At 39.3% G+C, this 25,912-nt stretch overlaps 1 protein-coding gene across 1 annotated transcript; it reads left to right on the top strand.

Annotated features, from left to right (window-relative positions):
* The first annotated feature begins 14,967 nt into the window (after positions 1–14,967).
* Positions 14,968–16,272, top strand: LOC109041530 (uncharacterized protein F54H12.2-like). The gene has a single exon (XM_019057902.2). The coding sequence runs from the start codon at positions 14,968–14,970 to the stop codon at positions 16,270–16,272; it is 1,305 nt and encodes a 434-aa protein (XP_018913447.2).
* Positions 16,273–25,912: the final 9,640 nt, after the last annotated feature.

The following is a 25,912-nucleotide window of genomic DNA, read 5'->3' as shown; positions in this document are numbered from 1 at the left end:
CTTTTCATCTGGAAAAAATGCGTTGATCGGAATCGATTAGGTAATTGAGGAGAATTAGCAGTATAGTGATTTTCGTTTACTTGGATCGAACAATTGATTTGGAGATCTCGACGGAAAACCTTCTTTGATGCTCAAAAAGTTAGTTGCGAGTGGCTTTTCTCATTTTTAAGCCAAATACAGGGTGATCCAAAAATGGGAAATTCTTTTCCCTGTTTAGGGTGGCTCCTTTAACATTTTGGGGGATTCACAAAAGTTGTTTTCTTTGCTCCTAGAGCACTCACAAAATTTCAAGACTCTATCTCAAGTTGTTCAAAAGTTACAGGGGATGTCTACTGCTGGCAGTGCGGGACTTTTGAATCACTTTGTATGGGGCGTAAAGTTACAATCCAGTCCGTCAATTTCGTACTCTGAAGTTGTTACTTTTAAAATATCAATGGATGTTAGAGGAAACAACATTTCTTGAACAACAATTTACAATTGCAAAAATTCGGTTGGGTTCGACACACTCAGGCGTTTTTTGTGTATAAAAAAGTTTGTGAAACGCTCCTCTACACCTGAGTTCTAGTTACTCACCATGGAAAAAACGACCAACGTGGTGAGTGACACATGGTGTCAAAATGTTACCAACGCGATACCACGTTGAGATCAGCATGTTACAACGATGAGACCAAGATGGTGACATACTGGTCTTAGAGCTGTCTCATTGAACCATATATATGACAAGGTGATGATTCGTAATGATACATGGTAGTTTTTAGCAGGCCAATTTTGAGTTTGTGTGGACTAAGACTCCTTTTTTCTTGGATGGTCATATTATTAAAGAGATTACAATTGTTGTATGTAGGACAGCGTGAGGTAGATCTGAAGGCGCAGTGAGCGATGTCTCATGAGTTTCGTCCAGCTCAAATTTCGTTTCTCTTTATTTTTTCGCTAGAAAACGCTCGTCCACGTTAATGAGAGGGTATGAAGAAACCATCAGAACATTTTCTCTCATCTGATTGTAAAATTAAAAACAAATCGCACGAATTGGTTTTCACTTTTATATGTAAAACTTCTCTCAAGATTGAATTTACTGCGTTATACTCTACTAAATTTTGATGGGGAATGAATCAAATAAGACACATCTTGTACGGGTATAATAGGAGTCCAATCACACTTCATAAGTTCATCATATTGAAACCGTGGTAAAGTTGTTCAAGTTTAGATACAAATAAAACAGATGAAAACAAATTCTTTATACTTTCACATAATTATGCATGCAGCATTTAAAGCGCTTCTTATTTTTTTATGCAGAAGAGCATTTCTCTCGATATGAAACAGACAGGACCTACGCAAAATCTCCAGAATCAGAGGAAATATAATAGAAACAAAAATTGGAAATGGAAGTGGAAAGAAATTTCAAACTGACTTCTTGATGCTTAAAGATTGAATTTGGGAGTGAATTTTTCAAAGAATATGCATTCAGACTAGTTTTACTTGAAAATATTGATATATAAATTTTTTCAAAAACTGCAGCTATGCGCCATGTCCTCCAAGCCACTCAAATATAGTTTTATGTACCATTCCCTTCTCATCAAGATTTTACCCGAAAGAAATTATTATAGAAACAATAATTAAAGTTATTAAAATTACGTAAATTACTTTCAACTCGCTTATTTCCGTATCGAGCATTATTTTCTCAAATTAATGCTTGAGCATTGAATTCTTAGTAACCTTGAAGCTAAGGTCTTGATAATTAATTTTAAAAGACTTACCTTGTATGTTCATGGGCGATAGGAACGGAACTTTCAAAGCAAGGAGCAGCTCCTGAGAAAACCACAGTTTCAAAGATTCCCCTTTGGAGATGAATTTGCTAACTCTTAGTCTTAAAAATCTTCCGTCACACATCTCTAATTGAATATTGCACTCATGACAATCTCTAGAAAGAGCTATGCTTTTAAACCAGTCGAAGGGGACGTGGTATCCATTTGAGCTCTCGCGGATTGTTCTGGCTTCCAAGAATCCATCAGACGTTTCGACGAAAACCTAGAGAAGAAAATAGTATTTCTATTAGGGGCGGAAAACTACTCTAACGGTGAATGCGGGATTGATTTTCGCTAATTTTTTGCGCGGCAGATGAAATTCAATCCGTTCTCATGCTGACAAATATGTCGGTTCGAGTATGAGGTAAAATAAAAAAAGCTCAGTGGCTGAAATCCTGCGGGCAAATTAAAAAATGTTGCGCTCGATCAAAATAATGGAAAATCTGTGCATTAAATTTCACAATAAGCGACTATCGGTGTTTTTTTGGATTGAATTTGGATGTGGACAAAAATGGAATTTTCAACGCATCTTATGGCTACAAATACGAAATTAAGAAATTACTGTCACCTCTGTTTTAATTTTTTGCCTTTGCTTCCTCTAATGAACGCAAATTTGTGCCTACATGAGGACGACGAGTAGAGTCAACTCTATGGAGATAGCAAGCGAGTCCTACTTCTGAATCTCGTATTTTAACGCTTCGCCACGATTATTTAAAATATGCAAAATGTTCCAATACGACTATGATGAGAAAAAGACAAATAAACTAATAAGTAAATTAAAATTTTCAAAGAAGAATTTTTACGGACGGATAATTTCCAGTGTTTGACACGATTTGGACACGCATAATGTGTCGAATTTGAACGGAGATATGAGTACAAAGTTTATATTTTTTGATTTCGTAGAATGAGGTACGAATAATCTGAAGGTGTGTAGTCTTTTATTTTAAAATAATTAGCTATAGATATTAGCCTAGGCTGAGACACTAAATAGGTAAAATATCTCTCGTTGCTGAAAATTATTTCTTCTTAACGGCTCCCCTTGACACAATGTGAATTTCTCATCACAATTTAGTAAATTAAACATTGTTCAAGGGCATCTTTTTAAATTTTAAGCGAGAATTTACGTGCGCTGTAATTAAAGCCATAGAGTTTAGAGAGTTCAGTCATCTTAGATTTTTTTGTTTTGTTGTTTTTTGAAATGAGCAAGAAAGTAGTATTTTCAAAGAGACGTAAGCGCATAGCTCATATGGATATTGGAGCAGACTTTCTTTTGATACCCCAAAAAAATAAATAAATGAGGTAATTAGGAATGAACAGGCATCAAAGCGAACACGTTTTTACCCCACAATGTAAGTAAAAAAAATGACTTTACCGGTTCATTTGCTGAAAAAAGATGGTCGTCCGTTATTTCTTCGATACTGATTGGACGACTAACAACGTTCGGAGAGATATTTACAGCAGCATTAACTCCCAATTCTTCAACCTCACATCCAGATTCACTTCGCGCTTCAGGACTTAGCGCAGGCTCAATTTTAACGGGCAAAAGGAGTGGCTTCACCGGAGAGCTTGGAGCATGTCTTGCTGATTGCATCATTTTCACGAGATACTGCATGTGCGCGGCGCGAATTTCGAATTTCGTGGATTTGAGTATAAGATATAAAAAGCCGTCCAATTCAAACTTCGTAAAGAACGATCAGAAAAACACCACGAATTTCACACCATTAACGGTTTGATAAAATGAAAATAAGAATTTTCTCGCACATTGCCTGAGAATAATCAGATTCGAAAGAGAAAAGACATCTAATACATTTTGTAACTGATAACAAAGCCGCACAATTCTATTAATGCAGTAGTGTCGCGAAAATTTTACACAGATTTTTAGCACCAGTCAAGTCAAAAATAAATATTTTTTTTAAAAAAACAACACACATACGGTCCCAGGGGAAAAATTTAAAAAAATTAAAGCGCGTAAATTTATATCCATCTAATTTAGTAGGGAAGAGGAAAAACACATGCTGCCAGAGCTTCCTTAGCGTTGACCTCCAAAGTTTTTCGAAGTTCGCGTGGTAGAAGTTAATCGGAAATGAATATTGTAGAAACGCGCGGTGAATCACAAACAAACAAATCCATCACAAACCGAAAAAATTTTTGGCGTTAATTTCAAGTTTCTCGCGCAAATTTTGACGAGTTCGGTCCCGGTAGAAACACGTGGTAAATTGGAAAAAAAATTAATCACGGTAAAAAGTATAAAAACGACAAAAGTCACCACTTCTAACGCAAGACACAGTTTAGAGCACGAGCGGAAACCGGAAATTGCTTGGCGGAAACCGGAAAATCCGACCGGAAACGGAGAAAACGCGAGCGGAAAGAGCGGAAACGCGGGAGAGAGGAAAGGCACAACCTGCCGGCGCAACTTGTCGCGAAAAGTATAAACCTGATGTAATTGTCATCTCATTATATATCTGTTATGGTTGAGCCCTTGGCCGCGAGGAGGGGTGAGGGCCGAGGGGCGCGGCGCAATATTGTTCGGGGTGGGTCAAGTTTCGGGCTCCCCTCCTCGGAACCATCAGCTGACGCCACCCCTTGTTTTCGGTATTGTACAGTATTTATAATTTAATCTTTAATATTATTTTTATTTAATAAGATATGGTGTCAGTTTTGGTCGCACTGATAGGGGCGGCGCGGGGTGGACGTAACCACTTTATAATTGAACTTGTCTTCCCCGCGTCAGATTTGAATAAAGCCGAGACCGTGGCTAAAAATCGCATTGTTGGAGTCGGTACAGCTGCTTGTAATGTATACGCGCGAGTGCGGGAGGGTAGGCATCCAGAGGTGGGACGAGGGGGATGAAAAATCGGTCACCGATCCGACCACTTAAATGAGCCCGAAATCGCGTCCGAATCGCTCAGGCGTGGCCTTGATTTTCCCCGGTCGGTGCGGATTCGGCACTTGTGCTCATTCGTGTTTTATCCCTTTCAAGGACTTTCCATGTTCTTCCTTTGGTTTTCAGGCCTTGAATACTCTTCATTAGCGATGATAACGTTTTTGAACCCTTTGGTGGATAAGAAGGATGAAATAAAAAAATCAGTGCGATAGGGATGCGTCTCATCCGGTGGTGAAGTCAATAAATTTTCAATTCAAGCGTATTTTTGTTGATGATCGGTCGAGCCAAAATGCCGTGATGATGGCGGCGAGATCATAGTCGGGTCAGTAAACATTTGAGGTTAGCACGTTCGGACTGGCCATAAGACCAATCTGCCAGTGGCAGATACGCCCCCTTGGCGCGCCAAAAACGCGCCCCTCTGACAGATAAAATAAGAAGATCTGCAAAATAAGAAGATAAAAACAATACGACTGAGAATATATGCGAAAAATTTCTTAAATGAACGGAAGAAGAGAAAGATAGGAGTAAAGAAAGGTGCTTTCACGCATGATACTTGTGAAAAGAGGTCCAAGAACTACTTTCTGATCATTCGCTACGTGTAACACCCTTAGAGGCGATGGTCGGTTCGATTTTTAGATATACGCACCCTTTACAAAACTCTTGAGAGACCTTAGAATATATTTCTTCCTTTTCAAAATGACAATTGATTTGGACATACCAGCAAATCTCGGGCAAGTTTAACCTTAATTTATCTCGAAATTCAAAAATAAGAGACATCTAAAGTGAAAACGCGATGCAACTATTCGCGCAACATGGATGTCCACAATCCACATTGCATATGAAAAATGTAAGATGCGATGGCGTGAGTCGTAAACTCGCATCGCTCTGCTCTATGCAACTAGTTTGAAGCACCATTACGAATAAGGCAAACGCAAACAAACACACCATGGAAATAAAGCGAGGGAAAGGAAAGGATGCGCGTTTACGACGGCGCAGAGATACAACTATTCGCACTTGATGGACGTCCGTGTTGCATCTGAAAAATTGAAGGCGCGATGACGCGAAGCGTGGGCTCTCAATGCTCTGCTATATGCTGTCGATAAGGTGTCGCTCAGATTCGGGAGAGAAGTTAAAATGGAGGCTCGAATACATCTCTCCTACTTCGGCTGTGTTACTCACGTAGTGCTTGAACCACCATTACAAATTTGACAATCGCAAACATAGACAATATGGAAATAAGGCGAGGGAAAGGATGCGCGTTTACGACGGCGCAGAGATACAACTATTCGTACTTGATGGACGTCCGTGCTGCATCAGAAAAATTGAAGGCGCGCGGCACGAAACGAGAGCTCTCAATGCTCTGTTATATGCTGTCAATGAGGTGTCGCTCAGATCCGGGAGAAAAGTTTGAAAAGAGGCCCGAATATGTCTTCCCTGTTTTTCAGGTTCTTGTCTGATTCTTTTTTAGGATGGATTTGCAGACCCACGTCTCATGCTCACATAAATCGCAGCACTGGTTCGGTTATTTTTGAGATAATGGGGCTTGGATGCGTCTAGTGGCTTTCATTCTTTATGTTTTATTTAATTTCAGAAGTCTGCAGGTTATTTCAATACGTTCAATTTTGCAAGTTTTACTCTGTATCATTAATGAACTTTGAACTTGAAAATAGCGTAAACTAGTGCTGCTTTGCCAACATTTTCTGAATGCCTCTCCACGTAGGGGATGCCCTACCAAGAAGTATCACATTACGCTCCTTTAACCAGCCAAGGGTCTACGCCCTCAGATGCGAGCCAGTCCGATCTTGGAGGTCAGACTTTCGAAATTGATGCTGGTCGGATGCCATCATCTTTATCAGGTCATTTCTAAACCCTACTTTTTGTAGGATTATATTTTGGCTCCAACGTTTGCAAGAATTCCACCCTCTATCCATCTGGTGAGTCCCGACGTTGTTCCGAACAATTATGATCGCGTCAAAACAAAATACGAAACCGCACGATCCATCCATTTTGGTTCGACCGATCATCAACGAAAATACGTTTTTGATGTGAGACCTCCTTCAAAACTCACAAAATTTCCAAAACCTTGGTGAGGGAGGAATGAGGGATTGACAAGTCAGTAAGAAAAGTGAAAGAGCCTGACCAAAGGGTCCTAAAGGTAGATAAGAAATAGGTCATGATACCATATGTGAAAGAGATCAATTATTCTGCATCACGATGCACAAAGAACCTCAAAAAATTCTAAGTATTGAAAATGTAGCAATCAAAAGTTTGAGAGCGAAAAATGTGGAATTCGCGCAAAATGCGCTGTCGAAGTTTGCTGATGCCGTTGCCTGCCATATAGATAATTTTCTTCAAAAACTCGCGCCATTTTTAATAATTTAAATTTTAGCTTAATATATTGGCCGAATCTTCTTCAAATTACCAGAAAGCGTTTTGTATCTCAAAAACCGAAAATCGAATTATCTACATGTATAACCATAAATTGGGAGCATTACGCAAGTATAGTCTCGATCTTAAGTGTCCTTTTGCCTAACTTCATCCCAAACCCAGGGAAATGCAGCAAAAGAAAAAAAAAAAAAAAAACAACAGTTCGTCTTTTCGACGTTCCTCTGATATATGAGCGTATCTCAATGCTCACATGAACCCTATTGTCCATATAAATCCATGCTCTCCGGGGCTCAGGTGAAAATAAAGTTACGTTCTTACGCCGGAGGAGTGAGAAGTACTATCTCAAACATTTTCCAAAAAATTTAGAAGATGTATTGGTTACTTTCATTCGGATATGATCGGAAATTCTGAAGCACTGTAAGGGAAACATGCATTTTTCAATTTTAGACCCAGATATGATATCAGTTGTGTGCTCTAAAAATGATCATACCCGAAAATTGTAAAAAATGGTTTTTTTCCTTTTTACTTATTGATTCCCTTCTTAGGCAATTATTTTATTATTGGGTACGGAGAGGGGCAGTCATACCCAGTGTGGCCAAATTCATGAAAAATAAAATCTTGAAATTTCAGAAATTTTGAAAGATATTGAAAAATACCGGTTCCTTTTCATGTTTCGCAAAATTTGAAAATTGTGAATTTCTTCTATTTTTGTGCTTTTGAGTTTGGGTTGCACACTCTAGCTCCTGAAAAATATGAAATAATTCACAGCCTCGTGAAATTTCATAAAATAATTCACTAAAATTTCCAGGCTTTCATTTCTTTTTTACGTTTCATGCCACCCTGGTCATACCCATAGCACTCTCACCTTCTCAACTACGCCTGTGATTTTTGATGTTCTAATTGCATTTTTGATAGGAGAAATTGAATTGAGCCTTATTTTTCACCTTTTCCAGCTGTTCATTAGCAATTTTCTCTCAATTCGGATGATTTCACAAAAAAGAACCTCTTTCGTTTTTCACCCGAATAAAGTTCAACGCTAAATAGCCGCACAGGTGCAGCACGACGTAGACGGGTCATCTCGAGCGGGGCTAATCCGCATGAGCGCGGGCCGTTCCCCCTTCAATTGAGTGGACTGCAACTGCATTTACAATCACATTAAAGTGGTCGCGAAACAAAGGGCCCGAGCCGGAAATCGGGGCCGCGTCGGGAGATAAGACACTCGGCAGTGACATCCAAATAAAACAACAATGGGAGGGTAGAAAGTCGGATCCGCGGGCCCTCATCCCGGCTTTGGGCCTCTTCAGCGCTTCAGCGGGCCCTCGCGCAGGGACAGGTCGATGAAAAATTGAAATGCACCGCGGCGGCGTTGTCAAGTCGGGCTTTTTTAAAGGGTTGAGAGCGCCAGGAAACTTGCACTTACTATGACGTCACACTATGCATTTTTGTTAGTACCGTCAGTTTGGCATAATGCGTCGTTTTTTTATTGAGAGCTAACGCGTTTTTACTTACAGGTCTTATGTATTCCTTACCTAAATAAATGTTTTCATATAATTCTTGAGTTTTTGAAGAAAATTATGTTAATTTTGAAATATTGGTGTTTTATAAAATTCAACAAGGGTGTGAAATATTTTGGAAATAAGAGATGACCTTTTCATTTGCTGGGTACCCAACATGCGACCTGCAACCTGCACCTTAAAACATCATAATACGCATCATACCCTCGTTGTCTTTTTTTTCTAATTTTCTTGCACAGGAAATATGTGAAGTAAAATTTTATGTTTCCCACGAAATTTTCGATGTATAATAATTTTTTTGCATTTGGTAGTAGTAGGGTCACGTTTATAGGTATGGATTTTCGCTCAGTGGTGAGGAAGGGTTGGTGACGGGCAAATGAGTTGGCGCCTGGCATGTGGTCGCACAATGGTCATTTGTTCAACGTGGAGGGCAAGGGTTCCCGGAAATCATAACTCACGGTGATCCAGGTATGAATATCGCTGATTGACAATGCGGCGTCTTACTCGGGCAGCGTCACATCGCTAGCCGCCGCCGCCGCTGGTGCTTTGACAATATGACAATGAGGTGCATCGTCATACAGGGACGGCGACGCAGCGCCAGCCTCCGCCGGTGCTTTGACAAGGGATAAAATAAAGTGTTAAAATAAAAATAAATTGAAAGAAACAAAAAAGAAACTGCTTAAATCTTGAGAGATGTTTTAAATATTACATCTCGGATTTTAAAATTATGATAATTGATTCTTTTTTCATTTTTTCCCCCTTTTTTTTCTCGAAATTGCAGTAATTTGAGGAATGAGATTAGCCTTAAATTCAAACGAGTATGCAACACGCACGCCCACGGATCAAACTAGACCTTTCAATTTGACGTATAATATTAGCCTTCAATCGAAAAGGTATGCAATACGGTAGTCCCACGCGTGAAAATAGAGGTATCTACTTTACACATTAAGGAACCAGGTAGAAATGAAGTGAAGTCAAAAGAAACTATGCGTATGGGGTTCACGTATTCCCTGGTTCCTCTTGATTTAATTCAGTTTTACATTGTTCATTTTAGCAAAGGTATGGTCAGCTTAGCTTGCGAGGTAAATAAACTAATAATTAATTTTTTTTATAATTTTTTTTTTAAAGATTTGAATGTGTCTATTTTCTATTTGTGGTCACTTTTCTGATCGATGTGACCTATTTGTGATGATATACTCGGCGATTTGATATTAGTGAACTCATTACAGACGCTACCATTTAAGATCGCGTTGCGTGTTAACCGTAATTCATATTTTATTAAGTTTTTTACTGTGTTTGATTGTAAGTGTATTATCAGTGTATATCTTTTGTACATCCATAAATTAGAATTTGGAAAAAGAAAGAATAATACAGAGAAGGATTGATAAAAAAAAAGAAAAGAAAACGAAAATCTCACTTGTTTTGCATGTTCTATTTTTGTAACTTCTTTCCGATTTAGCATTAAATACGTACATAAGAGTCGCTTTTACAGCGCACTCTGGCGCTCTGCGACGCCTAACCGCCACAATACCCAACTTTATCATTAAATTTGACTCATTAACTTATGAACCTTTAAAATGTAGCCTACAAAAACACAAGCCCTGGTGTCTTTCTCTTCAGTTCAAAAAATGGAGCCTAGACTCTCACATCCATTTTCTTGCATAGTTTCCGGACCCTCCAGTTCCGGTAAATCTTACTTTGTCGTTAACTTTTTGAAAAATTTGAATCAGGTTTGTGACGTAAGTTTTAAAGAAATTCTGTGGCACTACAGCATATGGCAGCCAGACATTAACATTCCAGGTGTCACTTTTATTCAAGGTTTACCTGATACAGACTTTGACACGACATATCCCCGTCTAATCATTATTGATGACTTAATGCGAGAGTCAGCAAATAGTTCAGTAATTATTGATTTATTCACGAAAGGTTGTCACCATAAAAATATTAGTGTTTTCTTCATTACCCAGAATATATTTTACAAAGGTAAAAATCAGCGAGACTTGAGTCTGAATGCTCATTATTTAATTTTGTTTAAAAATCCCCGAGACAAAGCGCAGATTAGGCATTTAGCACAACAAATTTGTCCTCAAAATTCAAAATTTCTCTCTGAGATCTATCTTGAAGCTACATTGCGACCTCATGGTTATCTTTTGATCGATTTGAAACAGAAAACTCCTGAAAATTTTCGTTTCAGATCCCGAATTTTTCCGAGTGATGGAGGAACTGTTGTGTACGTCCCACGCAAATAAAAAATGAAATAAAATACATAAAAAAAAGAAGGTGAAGAAAAAAAGAATAAATAGTGACATCTCAAATGATATTTCATCATTTCAAAATGGTTCGTGAGGTCGTGAACAACGCCGAGTTGCTTAAGGCTCTCCTAAAATTAAAACCGCAACAAAGGTTGGCCATCTTAAAAACTGCGGATAAAGATATAGTACACTGTTTATGTTCGTGTACTTTAAATTTAATAAAAGGTAAAGTTCCCATCAATTCAAGTCAGAAACAATCTTTATCTCGCTATAAACAGTTGTTACGGAAGCTTGTTCAGAAAAAGGGAGGTTGGAAAAAGAAGAGAAAAATCTTAACACAAAAAGGACTTAATTTCATACCGTTGATTTTAGGGCCAATTTTAAGTGCGGTTTTAAGCTCGGCATTGGGTTGATTTTTATTTTATTTTATTTTATTTTTTCCGCCCTTATTTTTAAAAGTGTTAGCGTGAGCAAGAAATTAATTAAGTAAGTAAGTAAGTAAGTAAGTAAGTAAGTAAGTAAGTATGGAACATGCTAAGAAAATGATTTTAGTGCCGGCTGAGTCAGTAGAGAGGTTTCATCAGCCATCAAAATCCCACGATCCGATAGAGGAGTTGCACAGCGAGCTTTCACGGATTCTCTCGATGAATAATATAACAGATGCAGAAAAGTGGTCAAAGTACCAACAAGTACTAGAGAGGTGTTTGCGGTATGCTGAGCAAAGACGCAAACCGTTTAAATTTGCACTTGGCTGGGCTAATCTGGATGATCAAAATCTAGATGATCAAAATCTTGATGAAAAAGGTACCTCTGAAAACAAAGATGATCAGCAAAATGCTGAATATAGGCCACGTGAAAGTCGTTCTCAATCGCGAGAGCATGCCGGACCTTCTACAGCTATTCCGTATTCGCCTGATGAAATTCTATTGACTTTGCCAAAAACTTTACGTAGTAAAGCTTCTGTTTTACTAAACAAATTGGGAAAAAGCGAAATGGTTAAATGGAGTGATGATGGTAGGGTATCGATTGAAAATAAACCAATTGCTGGAGCTCATATAACTGATTTGATAAATGATGCTTTGCGGCAAAGAAAAACTGCGAGAGATCCTGTAGGATATCGAGAATTTTATGCGGCTCTTGCAAAATTAAATGTACCCCAAGAATTAATAGGCAATGACAACCGCTGGAGTCTTATTCGACAATTCGCTGTGAAAGAGACAAGTCCTGATTCACCGTATTTTAACCTTCTCTGGCCTGATACTCCCGCTAAGAAGCGTAAAAGGTCAAAAAGCGCTTTCAACTCAACTTCTGTCCGTAGAAAACTTAACTGGGAATCTTTTTCGTTCAAATAATTTCAATCATACCTGATCTACCTAACCTAACTTTACGTAGTACTGTAAAATATTAGTATAATACTCTACCCGCCGCGCCGCCCCGGCCCCGTGCCGTTTCCCGCGCCGCCCCGGCCCCGCGCCGTTTCCCGCGCCGCCCCGTCCCCGCGCCCGGCCCCGCGCCGCCCCGTGCTGCCCTGAGGGGGGAGGAAAGGGATTTAAATTCTTATTTTTCAAGGGGAAAAAGAAAATTTGACAGGTAATTCTTCACCGATTATTTCGTTCTTTATTTTTTATTTTCCCTCCCACCCTCCAATCTTAAGTGTTCAATTGATAGCCTAATAATTTCTGCATTCACTATGCAGCATACATATTACGATCCGTCTAATCCTGGTAGTTTTTCCAGTATAGCGAATTTAGCCCGTGCTGCATCTGTCCCGTATGCGAAGGCCAAAGAATGGTTACTTTCGCAAGACGCCTACACGTTGCACAGAGCTGCACGAAAAAGGTTTCCGCGGAATAAGGTTTATGTCGACAATTTGGATGAATTATGGCAGGCGGATTTGTGTGACATGAGAACATTAAGTCCATACAACGATGGGTTCAATTATATTTTAACCTGTATTGACGTCCTAAGTAAGACTGCGTTTGTAAAACCCCTCAAAACTAAACATAACGATAATTTAATAAAGGCATTCGAGAGTATTTTCGCCGGCGGTAGAAAATGTTTAAACTTACAAACCGATAAAGGCACAGAATTTCTGGGGAAAAAAATGCTGAAATTTCTTAAAGATAATAAAATTAACTATTATACCACTAGAAATCCCGACGTTAAAGCCGCAGTCATTGAAAGATTCAATAGGACGCTAAAGAACCGTATGTGGCGCTATCTCACGTACACTAACTCGTATCGCTACATTGACGTCCTGGATGACATTGTCAGTGCCTATAATCATAGTTTCCACCGTAGTATCAAAATGAGACCTGTTGATGTGAATGAGACAAATATTTTAAAAGTGTGGCAAAATTTGTACGGAAAAGCTAGCCTTAAAATAAAACCTAAATTGAAAAAAAATACTCATGTTCGCATATCTCGTAAAAAATCGATGTTCGAGAAAGGTTATGAAACTAATTTTACGGAGGAAATTTTTAAAATTACCGGCATCGTAAAGAGGAGCGTTCCAGTTTACGAATTGTCAGACTTGAATGGACAAAAAATTGACGGTCTTTTTTACGAGTACGAGCTGCAGCCTGTGACCGTCGAGAAAGATAAAGTTTACAAGATAGATAAAATACTAGAGCGCCGGACTAGGAATGGCAGTAGTGAAGTTTTAGTCGCATGGAAAGGATACCCGAAGGAGTTCAACTCGTGGATTTCGGAGAAAAATTTGATAACTTTAAAATGAGCGACCATTTTTACCTCACTTTACCATCCAACAGTTCGTCTGGAATTTTTCCTGACAACAAAATTACCCACTTTAAAACTCAGTTATGTAATCGCATATCGTTGCAGGGCAATTGGGAACTTGGGTTAAGCGAGATACATTATCCAAATAGCTTTCTGACTATTTCTGATAAGGATTTCTGGATTGGATACGAATTTGATTTGAAAAGTCTTCCTGTTCCTTCCGATGAAAGTGAACAGGAATTTTTGGGAGAGGGATTAGACGAGAAAGGTGGTTTTCAGGAGTCTCGTCACGGTCGAGAAATTGGAAGCGTAATCGATCCTGAGGGGCGTGGGAAAATGTATTTTCAGGGTGGCAATTTTACGTCTATCGAAAGCTTAGTAAGAATCATTCAAAATAACAAAAATTTTTCTTCCGTCGCTAAAATTTCCGTTTTTCAAGAACGCATACAGATCAACCTTCAAGATCACGTGAAAAGATTAGTTTTAAGTTTGCCATTGCAAAAAATTTTCAATTTAGAAGGCGTTGAGTTAAATCAGCAATTTATCGATGCTCCAAATGAATGCAATTTGGAAGCTTGCATGCCTACCCAAATGTTCATTTACTCCGATTTAATCATGCCTCAAAATGTAGGAGATGTTCTAGCGCCACTGTTACGCATCGTAAATATCGATAAATCTCGAAGTGCTTTCGGCAATCAGAAAGTGATGATTTTCACTCATCCGCATTATGTGCCACTTTTGAGAAGAGAGTTTCAACAGGTTGAAATCGATATAAGGGATGATCTTGGTTGTTATTTACCATTCACCAGCGGACGTTTGAACGTGAAACTACATTTTCGTAAAATCAGCTGAAACGACAATTATTTTTATTCGCGAAGGTTCTTCTTATTCTTCTTCTTTCGCTTATTTTCATTATTGTGATGGCGCAGGTAGGTTTAGGTACAATTACAGTGTATAGGGGGTCTCCCAACCAGCGCGGCCATGGAATCGGTACATTTTTGAAAGGCTTGTTCCGCGCTTCAATGCCCCTGTTAAAGAGAGGCGCTAGCGCTGTCGGCAAGGAACTGATGCATTCAGGGATTAATTTTTTGGAAGACATCGAAAACGATATGCCTGCGAAATTAGCATTTCAGCATCGATTGAGCCAAGCTCAAAATAATCTGAAACGGAAAGCCATCGATACGATTTTCAGAGGGAAGGGATATAAGACTAAAAAGATGCGAAAAGCTATTCAGTCCAAACGTGCTGTTCGTAAGAAGCGGTCGTCAAAGAAAACTAGTGGGAAAGGAAAAACTTGCAAAACCCGTAAAGTGAAAGGGAAAGGAAAAGGGAAAAAAAGGCAAAAAACGCACTAAGAAGCAAACTTTTGACGATATATTTGGGTAAAAATGTCTTTCGTTCATGCCAATAGTTGTGACTGCTCTAAATCCGAGTTGGATTTATTCTCTTTACCTCCGACTCAATCGCATATAGAACACGGGCAGTGGGTAGTGTATAAACCTATTTCTTCGCTACAAGATCAAACTCCGATAGAATTTGTCGTAGCCGGGCAGGGAAGTGATTACCTTGATTTATCTCAGTCTCTATTGAGTATTAAAGCTAAAATAGTGAAAAATGATGATTCAGCTTTAGCCGCAGCTGATGATAATCTAATCGGGCCCATTAATAACTGGATGCATTCGTTGTTCAGTCAAGTTGATGTTTATTTGAATCAGAAAATAGTGTCTTCGTCGAGTAACGCGTATCCTTATAGGGCATATTTTGAAAATTTACTAAGTTATGGACCTGGCGCTAAAAACTCTCATTTAACGTCAGTTTTATGGTATAAAGACACGGCAGGTCATATGGAAGTTGCTGATAACGCGGGTTTGACAACGCGTCGCGGTTTTAGTAAACGAAGCAAAACTGTTGAGATGATCGGACATATTCATAGTGACATTTTCTCTCAGGACAAAATGCTGTTGAATAACGTTGAATTAAAATTAAGATTAGTTAGATCTCGTGATGATTTTTGCTTATTAGGTCAGGCAGGATATAAAGTGAAAATTTTCGAGGCTAATTTGTTCGCTCGCCGTGTCAAAGTTTCACCCAGTGTTTTGATAAGTCATGCCAAGGGTCTTGAGAGCACAACAGCAAAGTATCCCATCACCAGAGCCGACGTTAAATCAAACACCGTCCCGGCCGGTGTTCACAGTGTATCCCTCGATAATGTAGTCAGCGGTCAGCTCCCTACGAGAATTATTATGGGTATGGTTTCCAACACAGCTTTTAATGGTGATGTTACATTAAACCCCTTCAATTTTCAGAATTTCGGACTAGATTTTGCATCATTTCACATAGACGGTCAACAAATTCCGGGTGTTATTTTAACTCCAAATTTTGACTCGGAGGAGTACATCAGATCGTTCCATACTCTTTTCTCAGGCACCGGTATTCATTACTCAGATTCAGGAAACGAAATTGATAGGACGGAGTATAAAAACGGATACGGACTTATCGCACTCGATTTTACTCCTGATCTCGAGGCTCACATTAAGTCTCATTGGAGTCTCGTGCGTCACGGAAGTTTGAGAATAGAGCTGCGTTTCAAAGCGGCGTTGGCCGAAGCCATCACTGTCATTACCTATGCTGAATTCGACAACGTGATAGAAATAGACAAAAGCAGAAACGTTATCGTCGATTTTGGCGCCTGATCTTGAGCGATTTCCATATTTTATCCCCTTCAATATGAATTCCCTGGAAGTGTATGCAACCCTCAAAACTTTACCCGTTTATACTGCAGTTTACGCTGCGAACAGGTTACCTCTGTCCATTTCTTACCCATGCGCTATAATTGTCAATACTGATCCGGATTCAAAACCGGGAACCCACTGGATAGCAATTTACATTGATAAATTTCAAAACGGTGAATATTTTGACAGTTACGGCCTACCACCGTTTGTCTCTCAGCATAAAAAATTCTTAAGAGCAAATTGTAAGAAATTCCTTTACAACACGAAAGAGATGCAAAGCCTTGATTCTAATGTTTGCGGTCAATATTGCCTCCTTTATCTTTATTTCAGATCACATGCTAGGTCTCTATTAGATTTTCAAAGATTTTTTTCAGGCGATACTTTAAAGAATGATAAAATTTTAAAATTAAATTATCGGAAATACTTCAGTTTTGTAAAAATTGAAAAAAGACATTCCCACAATAAAATTCAGTCTTCTCGTTGCCGTGGGCTACACCTTGCCCGCAGAAGATTCTTGTTATAAAAATTGAGAAAAAATACAGATTAAGGGGAAAATATAGGGGTAGAAATGAGGATAGGCGAGTGTGCGTTCACAGTCGGGGAACCGGTTCTGATGTAGGGGAGGTCCAGGTCCCACAGGGGGTTGGAGCCCTCGGATTCGGGAGTGGTGGTGTGCTGGCCTTCTCCGCCAAGCTTACTTATAGCCCTGGCCTATCTCATTTTCTTACTGTTGCGCCCAGAATTTTGCGTTTTCTCATTCTCTTCTCAACGTTACTTTACGTGCACTTGACTCCCTGGTCAAACCGCCCGGTGTTTTCTGCCCTTTCTTGCTCACTCCGTAACCGCTCATCTAATCATGGATTCCGAGTCCGAAAGAACAGCTCCCGGTCCTCTTGTTCTTAAGACCATCGGGAATTCCTGTTTTTTCATCTCTCCTGAAGGCGTGAAGCAAATTGTCGTCGGTCATACATGTGATGAACAGTTCGAACCTGTGATCAAGTTTTACAAACATAGTAAAGCACAAAATGGACTTGCACTGAACGTCGCAGAATGGCGTGCATTCTACTACAAGGACAGTGACATCGACTCTGAATTCCGAAGAGGTGGCTACATTAACGATATGTTTTACCTCGGCACTCCATCCAAATATTTAGAATTTCGCAAGATTATTCGAAACAAGTGTCTGGTAATTGCCGAAAGGAGCCAATCGCAGCTGAAGTACCCAAGGGAGATCGCACTTCAAGAAAAAACGTGGATTCATCTCAAGACTCTCATTCGATCAATTGACTCTGTGGTAGTCAAAGCAGTGGACGATCAACGTAAATATCAACAACTTTTCTCTGATATTTGTGATGAAATTTCAAAAAAATGCCTCTACTTAGATGAAAATAATGTTTCAGAATGTTTGGATCAACTCAGTGCTAACTCTTTCAGTGAAAAATCGCAGTTCTCATCCCACGATTTTAACATTGCTTTTGTGGAATTAAAACATGCGTGCCGTGATTTAATTATAGATAAAGTTTTGGATGATAAAGTCGGTTTCAACTTCATACAGTCACAGATCTAGCTTAGCGTAGTGCAGAAATCTAAAATGTCTTTAGAAACAAACGCCTGGTGTAACGGCAAGATTCACTTACTATCCTTTCCTAAAGACTATCGTGGTACTCCTGCGAACTTTACCTTGAACAAAAAACTCTCAAAGAAATCGAAGACATCTATAGTTTTTCAAAAAAAATGTGATTCAACGTGTCACATATTTTTAGAATACGGTGTCGACGAGTGTGGCTGTTTTTTCAATCCAGACCTTGAGATAAAATGAAACATCAATAGAGGCTACGGGATTGAAGTATGCAAAATCCAGTCTCTGAGGTGAAATGAAAAGCCAATAGGAGGTACGGGATTTTTTTTTCTGTGTGATTGTGTTTTAACTTCTACTTTAATAATTCTCTCTTCCTCAGAAGAAACCACTTATTCTTTCTCTCAAAATGAATCTTGCCGTTTCCTGTTTACTTCAATTTTTGAAAATATGTTTCGCTTTACTGAGTCTTGTCTTGACTGTAGTTATGATTCGAATCTTGGCTTTTTTCCTCACTTTTTTCTTTCCGTTATGACACGCTCTTTTGCTATATTGTATTCTCTCTAAAAAACAGTCCCTTCAGTGATGTAATATAAATTGTATATAATAGAATAAATCTAGTATTAAGTTTTTTTTGAACATGTAAGGCTAATCTTTTGAGATCAAGCCAGGTTCTCTGTAATTTTCTGAATAAAAATTTATCGGCTCCGTTTGTAGTCATCACAAACATTAACCTCTGACTTATTTTTCCGTTCGTAACTACAATATTCCTTATTTTGAACCTACACTTATGATCGCAAGAATGAGAAAATTATGATAACGATTCATTTTCATACAAAAAAAAAAAAAAAAAAAAAAAAAAAAAAAAAAAACAAAACAAAACAAATAAACAAAAAAAATCTCACATGAAAGTATGCTAATTTAATTATTCTCCATAGCCTCAGGAATTTACAAATCACATAAAATCTTTCAAAGTAAATTTCATTTTAAAAAAAAGAAAAAAAAAGAAAAAAAATTATTATTATTTTAAAATCTGAGATGTAATATTTAAAACATCTCTCAAGATTGAAACAGTTTTTTCTTTCGTTTATTTAATTTCATTTTTCTTTCAAACAAACATAGCTTTTTTAATGCAAGTGTGAAATTACAAATTACTGAATTCACACACTCTCGCTCTCTTTAAAAGAAAAAGAAAAAAAAAATTCTTTCTTTTTTCCAAATTCTAATTTATGGATGTACAAAACATATACACTGATAATACATTTACAATCAAACACAGTAAAAAACTTAATAAAATATGAATTACGGTTAACACGCAACGCGATCTTAAATGGTAGCGTCTGTAATGAGTTCACTAATATCAAATCGCCGAGTATATCATCACAAATAGGTCACATCGATCAGAAAAGTGACCACAAATAGAAAATAGACACATTCAAATCTTTAAAAAAATTATAAAAAAAATTAATTATTAGTTTATTTACCTCGCAAGCTAAGCTGACCATACCTTTGCTAAAATGAACAATGTAAAACTGAATTAAATCAAAAGGAACCAGGGAATACGTGAACCCCATACGCATAGTTTCTTTTGACTTCACTTCATTTCTACCTGGTTCCTTAATGTGTAAAGTAGATACCTCTATTTTCACGCGTGGGACTACCGTATTGCATACCTTTTCGATTGAAGGCTAATATTATACGTCAAATTGAAAGGTCTAGTTTGATCCGTGGGCGTGCGTGTTGCATACTCGTTTGAATTTAAGGCTAATCTCATTCCTCAAATTACTGCAATTTCGAGAAAAAGAGGGGGGAAAAAATGAAAAAAGAATCAATTATCATCATTTTAAAATCCGAGATGTAATATTTAAAACATCTATCAACATTTAAGCAGTTTCTTTTTTGTTTCTTTCAATTTATTTCTATTTTAAACAAACATAGCTTTTTAATGCAGGTGTGAAATTACAAATTATGGAATTCACACTCTCTCTCTTTGAATGCACTCACTGACCCTGACAACAGAAACCTCAATCATTTAACGACTGTGAATAGGTGAAAAGGCAAGAATGAGAAAATTATAACCAACAATATATTTTCAAATCAAAAATAATATCACACATGAAAGTACATTGCTCATTGCTTATTTCATCATTCTCCATAGCTTTGACTCACATAAAAACTTTGAAAGAAAATTTTATTTTAAAAAAAAGGAGAAAGAATTAATTATTACTATTTTTTAAAATCCGATATGTAATATTTTTTAAAACATCTCTCAAGAGTTAAGCAGTTTAATTTATTTTTCTTTTAAACAAATATAGCTTTATTTAATGCAGGCGTGAAATTACAAAAGGCGTAGATCTGCTGGATCTTCCAGAAAAGATCGCGTCAGGAATGAGACGGTACGGGAGATCATGGATACCAAGTAGACCATCGTGCATGACATTATGATGAAACAACTTATTTGGTATGGTCATGTCCAGAGAATGGCAGGAGACAGGTTGCCGAAGGGGGTCCTTGATTGGGTCCCTCCTGGGAGAAGACGCAGAGGGCGCCCAATGAAAGGTTGGAGGGATTGAAGCGGAAATTTTAAGGTGCTCAATGCGCCAAGATTTGTGGTTCGACAGAGAGCAGTGGAGGTTAGGAGTCGTAGAGCGCGAGGGAGTGCTGTAAAGCGACCTATATGTATGTGAAATTACAAAATACGGAGGTATTCAGCGCATCGCTAAGTGATTTTTCTTGGTAGGGTAACAATGGGGCCTCCTCTTTCATTCATGCCTTCTACCTGCATTGAACAAATGACCATTGTGCGACCACAGCCAGGCGCCAAGTCATTTGCCCGTCACCAACCCTTCCTCACCACTGAGCGAAAATCCATACCTATAAACGTGACCCTACTACTTTTGGTTAATAATACAGTCGATCATCAGTATGAGAAACTAGGGGTTACGCCCCCTAACCGCAACGTTGTCCAACCTCCAAGGAGCGCCTCGCGCCCTCAAAAGCTCGCTTATGCGGTCTCCCACGAGTTAACCGAAATGGAGTGGGCTCATCTAGGGACTGTCTTATATGGATAGCCTTAAAAATCAAGAAAATCGGCTCGGTAGATCTTTAGAACGAACAGTAACAAAACATGGACATTTACATTGTTTCAATGGAAGACTCCTCAACTTTATTACGAAGTCACGAGACAATTGGGTCATATATTGCAAAAATCTGAATAAAGCGAGCTGGTATGATGACTATCTCCTGTCGATAGACGCAAAAATCGAGGAAATTGGTCAAATATAACGGTGGAACTAACTGTGACAAAAGATGAACATTTAGGGGATCAGAGAGCTTATAGCAATGATAATTTTCACTGTGTTTCTTAAACTCTTGGTTATTCATGAAGTATTTTTCTCTTGAAATTCTTTTCAAATTTCAAGATTCACTTTTTATTGATACACATCTACCCTGAACACATTTATTTTATTATCGAGATAATTCGTTGAGAGAGTCTCAAGATGCGTTAGAGCGCTAGGAATGTCTCCTCATCCAGCGAGTCGATCGTTGTATCGATATATCGAATGACATCGTGACCTTGATCCATAAATCCTTATTTTACCAATGTAATTCATCGACCGAGGCCATTTGATAGAAATTCGATAATCCAGGCACTGGTATTCATCGGCGTGTTCTCACAGGTATCATCAACTATGTACTAGGAAAGATACTCATGCTGCTAAAATTAAAATTTCAAATCCCCGAGAGCGATTTTTGATTCGCTCGTTTAAATGAAGTCGAACAGCCTGCACGAGGAAACGCTTAGTCTTAGGTCGATCCGAAACCACCCTTAGCGAAAGGAACCCGACAATCGACCTGCTGATTCACAATAGTTGGATCTCGCCGCAAAATGTGCGGTTGACACATTAATATCCGATCGGCGGGTCGGCCAAAAAGCTCCATTAAGGTCCCGATCATTCGACACACACCGGGTACACCGAGGCGAAGGGGAGCTTGTCTAATTTAAAACAGCGCATCTACCCACGCTTCCCAAATGGAGTTACGCGAGTCGGCCCGACGAAAAGAACACGGATCATCCTCATGTTAAGATGAGCCCCACAACGCTAGTATTATTACGCAGCCCAGGGATCATTCAAAACACGGATTTGTCCCCTTTCTGCGACGGAGGGTGACCGCGAGTGTTTTGAAAAGGGATCATGTCGGTTTTTCAGATGAGCCCTGAAGGGATAGTGTGTTGCGCAGTTGAGGGATCATGGAAAAATCGAGGTGTTCCACTCGGGATCGAACCGGGACCCTCGAGAGTTGATTCAGACGTTTAGCCACGGTGGCGACCACTGCGCGGCCAGGGCCAGGCTGCCGCGCTAAGGAAGAACGCCGCATGAACCTTCAGGCGTTGCCAAATTCCCTTTGATATATCACGAATTCTTGGGAATATTTATTGCCATTTCTCTCTCGATTTTTCAGGGAATTTCCTTCGTAATTTGATCTTAATTGTCTGAAAATTTCAAGGAAAAATATAGATAACTTTTCTCAAAAATAAACGTTTTATCGGAGGAAATTTGGCAACTCTGGAATGTTGATACGGCGTTCTTGCTTAGCGCGGGAGCGGGGTTGTCGGAGGGCCTTATGATTGATGAGCGCGTCGCATCGCAATTGCCGTCTTGGATTTTGGGAGTGCGAACAGGTGTTTGCGACTCCTCCCCCTCTTCTCGGTGCCCCCCGCCCCTGGAATAGCGACTTGCACTCGTGTATTTGTTCAGGCGTGTATTAAATCTGCTTTAGCCCCCTCCTCCGGCCGGAGAGGAGGGCTAGTCACTGCCCCTTGCCGGAGATTCCAGGGTTGCCGCCCGGGGTGATTTTGATTACATTTCGCGACAAGGTGTCTCATTCCTGGCTCGTCCATGGAAGCACCAATCTGAATGCGGAGACAAATCTGCCGTGATAGCGAAGAGAGCCGTAAGTGCAAAAATGAAGTTTTTAGAAAACGGGCTCAGAAGCTTTTGACAAGAACATTTTATTGAAAGAAGCCTCCGTTCTTTGTCAAATTGCCACTAATCGTTCGGAAGACTCCTAGAAATCGTATGGATGATTAAAAATCGACTGATTTTATTTCCATTACTTAAAAAGAGTATTTTTCATTTTCATGCTAGGTTATTGTTAGGCAAGACAGCCGTAAGTGCTATCTACTGCATGCTTTCGTGGTTGCATTTTGGACGCATAACAAACACATTTTCAGGTTAGAAATCGGCAGATGAGGGCGGCATTTCTCTTGAAAGCACTGTTTTCATTGGCTCTCATGCACCTACGGCTGTCTTGAAAAAAACTATGTCATTTTTTGTGCACTTATGGCTTTCTCAAACGTCTCGTTTTCATTAAATTGGGATGAATTTTGCTGTTTCAGCTGTCTCAGTAATTTCATCTAAAAGAGTTTAGATGAATTTTGAAGAAAACTCGATTTCGAAAATTTTGCACTTACGGCCCTCTTCGCTATCACGGCAGTAATGCTGCCGTACCAAGGAAAAATGCCGTTTAAATCTTCAGGCGTTGCCAAATATTCTGTGGTAAAACACGAATTTCCCGGTAAACTTTAGAATATTTTCCTTCAAATTTTTCGAATGATTTTGTTTGCAATATCACCAAAAGTTTCTGAAAATTTCAAGGAAAAATATTCATAACTTTTCTTCTAAATAAACATTTTATCGAAGGAAATTTAGCAACTCTCGAATGTCTAAACGGCGTTAGCATCCTTAGCATCCTTAGCGTCGGTAGCATGGCAGGCACATGTCGATGGCTAGAGTTCGAAACCACGTACCTCCGTATACGACGTTGAAAACTTCCTATCTTCCTTTATTTTTTCTGAGGAAAACTAGGCATCGCAATAGCTTGACGAACTCTTCGATTTCTCTTCTCCCTTAACAGAATACTCCGTACAAATTTCAAGCCATAAAATTGTTTTTTTTTTTCTTTTTGAAAAAATAAAATAGGAGTGGAAATTTTGAAACACCGCCATAGAGATACGTTTTGGCGTATACGTTGCTCTTTAGCTATCGATATGCTGTCTGTGGAATACGCCAGAGATTCTAGAAGTGCCTTATTGTAAAATTTTAAAGGTCCTTAGCAAAATCCAAAATTCCTTACATTTTGGAAGCTGGAGGCACTTTGGAACACATTCGCTGTTTCTAAAATGATCCATAAATTCCTCCAGAATTTCCAGGTACTCCTCATGGCAAAATGGAGTCCATTTAACATTCAAGGAATCGAATCTTTCACATCAAGAACGACCCTACCCTTAGGTAACAAATTCATAGGCGTCAATTCAGGTAAAGCTTAGGGAAAGGACCTCATGAAAATCTCGAAAAATGCTCTGGAATTGATCAAAATTCCCGTAATGAAAGGTCAGCTCTAAAATTTAAGAGGTGCAGCAATCGCTCCATTGCCCTGGTGAAATGACACCTCTGAAAAAATATAAAAAAACGTAAAAAACATTAACTGAAGCAAGGAGCCTATCAAGAAAACCTCATCTAATTGATTTAAGGAGCGAGCACTTTCAAGTGTAACTTCAAATGCGGATAAGCCATTTGGGCGTTTTCTGACTAAAAAATTGAAGAGTTAAGTTGACACGAGATAGTGAGAGAAGTTACGCACTTCGGTACATGACATTCAATATCCGAGGTGAGCACCCGGGAAAGGGACACACCTTGAGTCTTCTTTTTAACTGCTTGTCTCTCATTTTGTCACGAGTTTGCCTTCAATAAGTGTTTGCGGTCTCCAATAGCTAGGGGAGCAAATTAGAATAGAGAGAGAGAAATAGGACAGAGGAAAGAAGAGTAGGGCGAAGCGATCTGGCAACCTCGGAACGACGAGTTCCGAGCCTATCATAGATAGCGCATGGATGGAACCCGTCGAACTCAAAGCGGCCAGTCCATAAAGCGAGAAAATGGGGATAAATCTACATGACAGAGAGAAAATGCACTATAAAAATATGAAAAATATGCACTCTAAGCACTCACCGAAGTCCTCAGTCTGGTACAGCCATGCGGCGCTGAAGCGGCATGCTCTCGACGTCACGGGCGAAACCTGGCGCCATCTCACTCGTGTATGCTAGAAATCTAGCCTAGCATGGTAACAGCTCTCAAGCGGGGGCGTAAAGGATCAAAGTGCGGACATATCAGGAAAAAGGAGCGGTAGCTAAGGGCAAGGGTGCGGTTGGGCGACACAAGCACACTCTCATTCATACCATCATAACTAAAGCAGGAAAATAGTCGTCTACTACTAAATAAGCGAGCTTGTTTTACCAAGAGTGATGAGAAGCGGTAAGAAGCGAAGGCAAATGTCAGCAAAAGCGGCGATACCAAAGGTAGCAGCTGGGTAGCAGTAGAGCAGCAGGCAGTAGCAGGAGAAAGCACAGAGGCGCGGCGACGTTCTCGGCGTAAGCGGCGTAAGTGAGGCGACGCGAGCTGAAGTCTGAAATGGCTCACTGGAAAAGTAGGGGAAAATCTCCAATCAGCTCTGATTGGCCGATCAGCCGCCTCGGGGCTCTCTCCTCCTGCCGTCCTGCAAGCCCGATTTGTAGCGACAAATATAGCGAAAAAATACGATGAAAATCGGCGCCAACAAACACCCCCGGCCTTGGCGCCTCAGCGAGGCGTCAAAACGAAAAAAGCGAAGAACTTACAAACTGATACTAAAACTAAACTATTTGCTAGTGGCTGATAAGTAAACTCACTTGCGGTTGCAGAAGCGGTGGTTTGCGGTGCAAGAAGCAAGGAAAGAGGGGGGGTTGGGGGCGGTGGGAGTGGTTAGCGGATTAGCGGTAAGTTTTAAAAAATTTGATTGAAATAGCGAAAGTAGCGGGCAGAGCGATATTAATAGGTAGAAAAGTTAAAAAAAAAAATTTTGGGTGTGCGTGTCTGTCTAGTATTATGTTTGAATTCTTTCGTGCGAGCGTTTTTTTTTGAGAATAGAGTAGAACATATAAAATATAATGAAATAAATTAAAATAGCGGTTGGGCGGGACTTTCGTTG

This window comes from Bemisia tabaci, chromosome 7, assembly GCF_918797505.1.
Source record: "Bemisia tabaci chromosome 7, PGI_BMITA_v3".
NCBI classification, from domain to species: Eukaryota; Metazoa; Arthropoda; class Insecta; order Hemiptera; family Aleyrodidae; genus Bemisia; species Bemisia tabaci.
The sequence above is the reverse complement of the archived record's forward strand: the minus strand, read 5'-3'. Positions and strand labels throughout refer to the sequence as shown.